Below are 6,510 nucleotides of genomic sequence, written 5' to 3'. Positions count from 1 at the left end.
ATATAGCAGTCCTAACAAAAATATTCAAGACCTTTCATTTCTATCAAAGTGCAATACACTGCATGCATAATTCCATACCTGTAAGCCACATAGGATACATGGCATGCACTTATCCATACCAGTTTGTACGAGAAATTGCAAAAGAAGTATGCATATATTGTGCATGTCTTTTGTTCTGACCACAAGGAGACTGTGCAAGCAAGAAATACCTATATTGCATGTTGTAGAATAAAATTCACTAGTAACTTCTATGCCTGATCATTACAAAAAACCCACGACAAACCCTCCAATATTAAGTCTTGTGCTTCAGCGCCATCCTTGTTAGAGAACTCCAAGCTATTGTTTCTTTCAGGGAGCTGAGTTATCTAGTAAGCTTGTTTTGTCACTAGCTTGCCGCCCCTTCCTGCCCTGAAGTGTGATTTCCTGTAATAATTTAGTTCTTTAAAGAAGAGAATGTACTTAGCTAAAAAAGGACTTCCAAAAAAGGACTTACATAAATATTTAGCACATTTAGAAATAGCTAATTGCTTCCTACCATACTCAAAAGCTAGGAAGCAAAAAAGTTTTAAAATTCTTAAAGTGAAATAAAAATACTGCATAACATAGTCCTGTATAATGTTACACACTCTCTCAAATTTAAAGCATAAGTGACCCAGAGGACTTCCCACATTCTTTTTTTTTGTGTAGTTCATGTGGGTTTTTGTATACGTATTTTCTTCATATTTCCCTTCCAGAGTTTAAAGCTTTCCAATAGGCTTGTAGCAGGCATCAGGCTGCCACATGCGAAGGTCAACAAGGACTTGGTTGAGCTTTTGCATCCAAAGGTTACGCTCCTCTTTAGTATCAGCAGACAACCAGTTCCTAAAAGGCAAAGAACCCAATAGATTAAATACGTCTTTCTCTGCCTCTACTTAGTTATTCTGAAAAATGTCAAGCTGATCATCTGTGGAAGCCCAAATAGCAGGAGAAAACATGAAGTCAAATATTCCACAATCCTGGCATTTCCACTTCTGGAAAAGTTGAGCTATTTGTCCTCAGAAGACTGAAATGGGACAGCAAGACAAAATAGGACTAAAAGCGAACCAAACAGTTCAAGTGTCACCCCAAAGTCATAGCATTTAAATGGGCTTTGAACTGGCATGTCAAAGTTGTAAAGCTCTATGTTATTAAAACTATCACTTGAGGCAAAACACCCCTCCCGCACACATCCCATAACCTCCCACAAACCTTCATGATTTTAGCCACTCACTTTGTAACACAGAGCGTGTCTCTGCATTGGCTGACAAGAGTCTCTCTGTCATCCTCCCTCTGAGGACGGACAGTTATTAGTTCAAAAGTGTTGGGACGGGCACAGAACTCCCTGTTGGCAGGTTCAATCTGATGATTAGTGCAGTTAGCCAAGTTTATCCGTCCCAAAGGATGCTGAAAGTGAAGTTAGTTCATCAGTCAAGAATACTGCAATCAAGAATAATTCTGAAAAACATATGCTTTGACAATTTCTGCCATATTAAGTGACTTCCCCCCCAATCAATTACTCCATACAAAAAGAGGCATTCCACATTTCGCATTTAAAAGCCATAGCTGAAGCAAGATAATATAGACAATGGAACGTGCCCTGGCTCAGCCACGTACAATACAGCTAATAAACCCATTCCTTACTAAAGGCTTAGGCTCTAGAAAGATATATCCCCCCTTTTCTTTTTTCCTTAAAAAAAAAAAAAAAGAGCTTTTTAACTCTCAAATTCAAGTGAGCTTCATAATAAAATCCAAACTGATAGAGTAAACCCTGTCAAAGCCTACAGAAAACAAGCACTTTAGGGATGCTTGCATCATTCTTGTCAAAGCCTATAAAAGCATATGGATTCATCTTCAAACACGCAACTAAGGCACCTAAGTGCCACGTCCTGCTGCTTTAGCTCCCTCTATAGTCGATAGCCAGACCCCTTCAAAGAGCATTTCAAATTTCAAGGCAGTTATCTCTTTCTGCTGACTATAGACAGAGGCTCAGCTGTATGCCTAAAGTTAGTTACAGGCTTTGGCTCCGATTCTTCACACCTACAGAATACTTCATCAGGGAAACATCACAAGCTGCTCTTGGCTTGGAAAAGAGTTTGCTATTTATTGGGCATGTTCACTATACTATTCTATAGCTAGTTAAAATAACCTAACTTACAGGAAGAAGGATAGCTCCATTTCAAGGAACATTAAGAAACAGGTTGCATGTTGGTAATATGTACAGCCATGGGAAATTTATTTAAAAAAAACATTCCACAATTTAAAGCAATCATTGCCCAATACCGGTATTTCTGAGCTACATCTATCTCTGCATAGTAGACCAGATATAGTGGGGGTAAGGGGAGGTATTTAATAAGGACAGAGTTCAATATTGCTGTAGATGACAGTATATCAAAAGAATATAGCTGACCCTTTGTCAGAATGATAGTGAAACAAGTCTAGAAGATTTTTAAGAACAGAATCTGGAAAACAAACCAAAGCTTCTTTCTTGCAGACTAAAGCAGAATAGGAACCTTTTTCTTGCTTAACTCAATTTTTTTTTTGCCTATCTTCTATTACAGTAGGCAGAGATTTTTCCCTCCCTCCTGGCAGGGAAAGAAAGTACACTGATATATTTTGGCAACGTCAACTATCAGCATATGGTCTTCCTCTGTTAGCAGGGAAGAAACTAAACTCAGGCATCTGGATTGACACAGAAGACCCAAAAGGACCAGTTTGCCACAGAGTTTGGGAAAGAAAGTGTTCTGCCAACAAACAAGCAAGTGTTTAACGGTAAATTGCTTAAGTGACTCAGAAGAACCCTCTTGAAAGCAGTTTTTAAAAGGACCTGGAAATATTTCAGTACACACTGCAAGAACACGCTAAGGAGACAAGAAGGTTCACCTCAGTGACAGATGAACCGCCGATTTGTCTCATTAGCCAGACAATAACTTAGGTTTCTGTGAGAACCATTTAAAAAGCATCAGTTTCAGCTATAATGTGGAGCTTCAAGAAAACAGTGACTGCAAATAAGATAGTCCATAATGACAGCTATGCTTCTGCAATATAGAAGGATTGCCCACTCTAATTCTTTACCATATTAAGTGTTAAAGTCATTATTTTATCTAAAACTTATGGCAACTAGATACAGTCTGCTTATTAAGCTGTACAAGTCTGATCAATTTCAATTAAATAATTAGTCATTTGACAAGCACAATGGAAAGCCTTAAGACTAAAGGGGAAATTAAATATGGATCTTCCTCCACTTTTCCCCTTTCCCACCAGATAAAGTGGTCAGTTTCTAAGTTTGCCCCAATTTAGGTCTGATTTATGAAGACAAGTCCCCTCCATTCCCCAAGGAAACTTTATGAGCTTGAATCTCATGCTTTGAATATACTTACCTGTTTTAAGCCTAAACATTACCATCATTAAAAATGAACAGCTAGTTGTGTCGGGTATTACAAAACTTTAGACTTGAGCTTTATAAAATACCATTACCTTTCGTTTTTCATCATCTGGGTATGTCCAGTAAGATATACAATTTCCAGACAGCACACACCAGCGCCTATGCCATGCTCCAAATCCACTAACATCTTCGAACATAGTCTTAAAAAAAAATTTAAAAAAATGTAAAAAATAGGGTAACGTTATACCTTGAGCTTCATTTGTACTCAACTTTTTTTTTTTTTTTAACAGAATGGTTCTGCAAGTACAACCCTTCATAGGAGTAAACATACGAGAAGGAAAAAATATATACTGGGAGAGACTTCTATTAGCACAATATATTTATTTTCCAGATAGCACAGAAAATGGGCTTGTGCTATTGTTCTCAGGTTTGCAGCCTTTTGCTCAAAATGCACCTATCACTGCTATTTCAAATTACCACATTTTTATGCCGACAGTGGTAAGCATTCCCACTATTTTAAGATAATGGAGGGTTACTTATAGCAGATACAGGACGAATGGTTCACAAAACATGTATTAGTATCACATAATTTATTATGATTAGGTATTTAAGTTATCTTTGACTTACAATTCAGGATTACAAAATGTTTGGCTATTCTGCAGGCCACACTCAGGAGTCCAGTCAGTTTAAAAGAAATTAGAAATTGATTTTTAAATGTTTGTGTTGGCAGTTATTTTACTGGATGCAGGATTATGCCAATTTCAAGCCCCATTTCCTTAGTACTGCAAAGTTTAGTATCTGCTTCCTGATCCCTCTTGAACTTGTACAGAACTCTCTTTTTCAATTAATTTGTGTTGTGTTTTTCACTCTTCACAATTCAGATTATAATTTTTAATGGTGCAGGGAGTTTCCAAACCCTTACTCTGAAAAAAAATTAATATGCACGTACACCATTTTTCAGGTTTTACATATTGTATAGTAGAAGTAAACAAGGACTTTCTTAAATTAGTACACAAAAACTTGGGATAGCAAATATTGTAAGCACATGAAAAGGCTGCATCTAATGAAATCTGCTCAACTTCAATTAAGTAAAGGGAAAGGAGACAGAAAGAACTGCTTGAAAAGAGTCTGCAGAAATTCTGATTTCTGAAAACACCAAAAGAACAGCAAATGTTAAAGTTTTACTGAAGTATTTTCATAGCACATTTACTGCCATCTGCTGGACATAATCTCAACAGCGCCATCTATTAGGACCAAGTATCAGCTGCCTTTTCCAAGTTGAGTTTTAGAGAGAACTGCTCAAGAGGTTTCTCAAAAAATACTGTTAATTCCTTGTAAGTCAAATCCATAATGACAGCTATGCTTCTGCAATATAGAAGGATTGCCCACTCTAATTCTTTACCATATTAAGTGTTAAAGTCATTATTTTATCTAAAACTTATGGCAACTAGATACAGTCTGCTTATTAAGCTGTACAAGTCTGATCAATTTCAATTAAATAATTAGTCATTTGACAAGCACAATGGAAAGCCTTAAGACTAAAGGGGAAATTAAATATGGATCTTCCTCCACTTTTCCCCTTTCCCACCAGATAAAGTGGTCAGTTTCTAAGTTTGCCCCAATTTAGGTCTGATTTATGAAGACAAGTCCCCTCCATTCCCCAAGGAAACTTTATAAGCTTGAATCTCATGCTTTGAATATACTTACCTGTTTTAAGCCTAAACATTACCATCATTAAAAATGAACAGCTAGTTGTGTCGGGTATTACAAAACTTTAGACTTGAGCTTTATAAAATACCATTACCTTTCGTTTTTCATCATCTGGGTATGTCCAGTAAGATATACAATTTCCAGACAGCACACACCAGCGCCTATGCCATGCTCCAAATCCACTAACATCTTCGAACATAGTCTTAAAAAAAATTTAAAAAAAATGTAAAAAATGGGGTAACATTATACCTTGAGCTTCGTTTGTAATCAACTTTTTTTTTTAACAGAATGGTTCTGCAAGTACAACCCGTCATAGGAGTAAACATACGAGAAGGAAAAAATATATACTGGGAGAGAGACTTCTATTAGTACAATATATTTATTTTCCAGATAGCACAGAAAATGGGCTTGTGCTATTGTTCTCAGGTTTGCAGCCTTTTGCTCAAAATGCACCTATCACTGCTATTTCAAATTACCACATTTTTATGCCGACAGTGGTAAGCATTCCCACTATTTTAAGATAATGGAGGGTTACTTATAGCAGATACAGGACGAATGGTTCACAAAACATGTATTAGTATCACATAATTTATTATGATTAGGTATTTAAGTTATCTTTGACTTACAATTCAGGATTACAAAATGTTTGGCTATTCTGCAGGCCACACTCAGGAGTCCAGTCAGTTTAAAAGAAATTAGAAATTGATTTTTAAATGTTTGTGTTGGCAGTTATTTTACTGGATGCAGGATTATGCCAATTTCAAGCCCCATTTCCTTAGTACTGCAAAGTTTAGTATCTGCTTCCTGATCCCTCTTGAACTTGTACAGAACTCTCTTTTTCAATTAATTTGTGTTGTGTTTTTCACTCTTCACAATTCAGATTATAATTTTTAATGGTGCAGGGAGTTTCCAAACCCTTACTCTGAAAAAAAATTAATATGCACGTACACCATTTTTCAGGTTTTACATATTGTATAGTAGAAGTAAACAAGGACTTTCTTAAATTAGTACACAAAAACTTGGGATAGCAAATATTGTAAGCACATGAAAAGGCTGCATCTAATGAAATCTGCTCAACTTCAATTAAGTAAAGGGAAAGGAGACAGAAAGAACTGCTTGAAAAGAGTCTGCAGAAATTCTGATTTCTGAAAACACCAAAAGAACAGCAAATGTTAAAGTTTTACTGAAGTATTTTCACAGCACATTTACTGCCATCTGCTGGACATAATCTCAACAGCGCCATCTATTAGGACCAAGTATCAGCTGCCTTTTCCAAGTTGAGTTTTAGAGAGAACTGCTCAAGAGGTTTCTCAAAAAATACTGTTAAATACTGTTGCTTCCTTGTAAGTCAAAGTCTGTGAACACTGGGGGGGGGGGGGGGGGGGGGGGTGGGAAGTCTT

The 6,510-nt window shown here is 36.6% G+C and overlaps 1 protein-coding gene across 1 annotated transcript in view; it reads right to left on the bottom strand.

Moving 5' to 3' along the window:
* Window positions 1-737: 737 nt before the first annotated feature.
* The window catches only part of ANLN (anillin, actin binding protein), a 31,395-nt gene continuing 25,622 nt past the window's right edge, over window positions 738-6,510 (bottom strand). Inside the window, exons 23-25 of the mRNA XM_009332424.1 lie at window positions 5,205-5,312; window positions 1,250-1,422; window positions 738-861 (exon numbers count right to left, since the gene is read on the bottom strand). Coding sequence (XP_009330699.1) covers window positions 738-861; window positions 1,250-1,422; window positions 5,205-5,312 — 405 coding nt within the window. The remainder of the gene's footprint in view (window positions 862-1,249; window positions 1,423-5,204; window positions 5,313-6,510) is intronic.

This window comes from Pygoscelis adeliae, unplaced genomic scaffold (assembly GCF_000699105.1).
Source record: "Pygoscelis adeliae isolate BGI_AS28 unplaced genomic scaffold, ASM69910v1 Scaffold58, whole genome shotgun sequence".
NCBI classification, from domain to species: domain Eukaryota; kingdom Metazoa; phylum Chordata; class Aves; order Sphenisciformes; family Spheniscidae; genus Pygoscelis; species Pygoscelis adeliae.
This window is presented reverse-complemented; position numbering and strand designations above follow the sequence as displayed.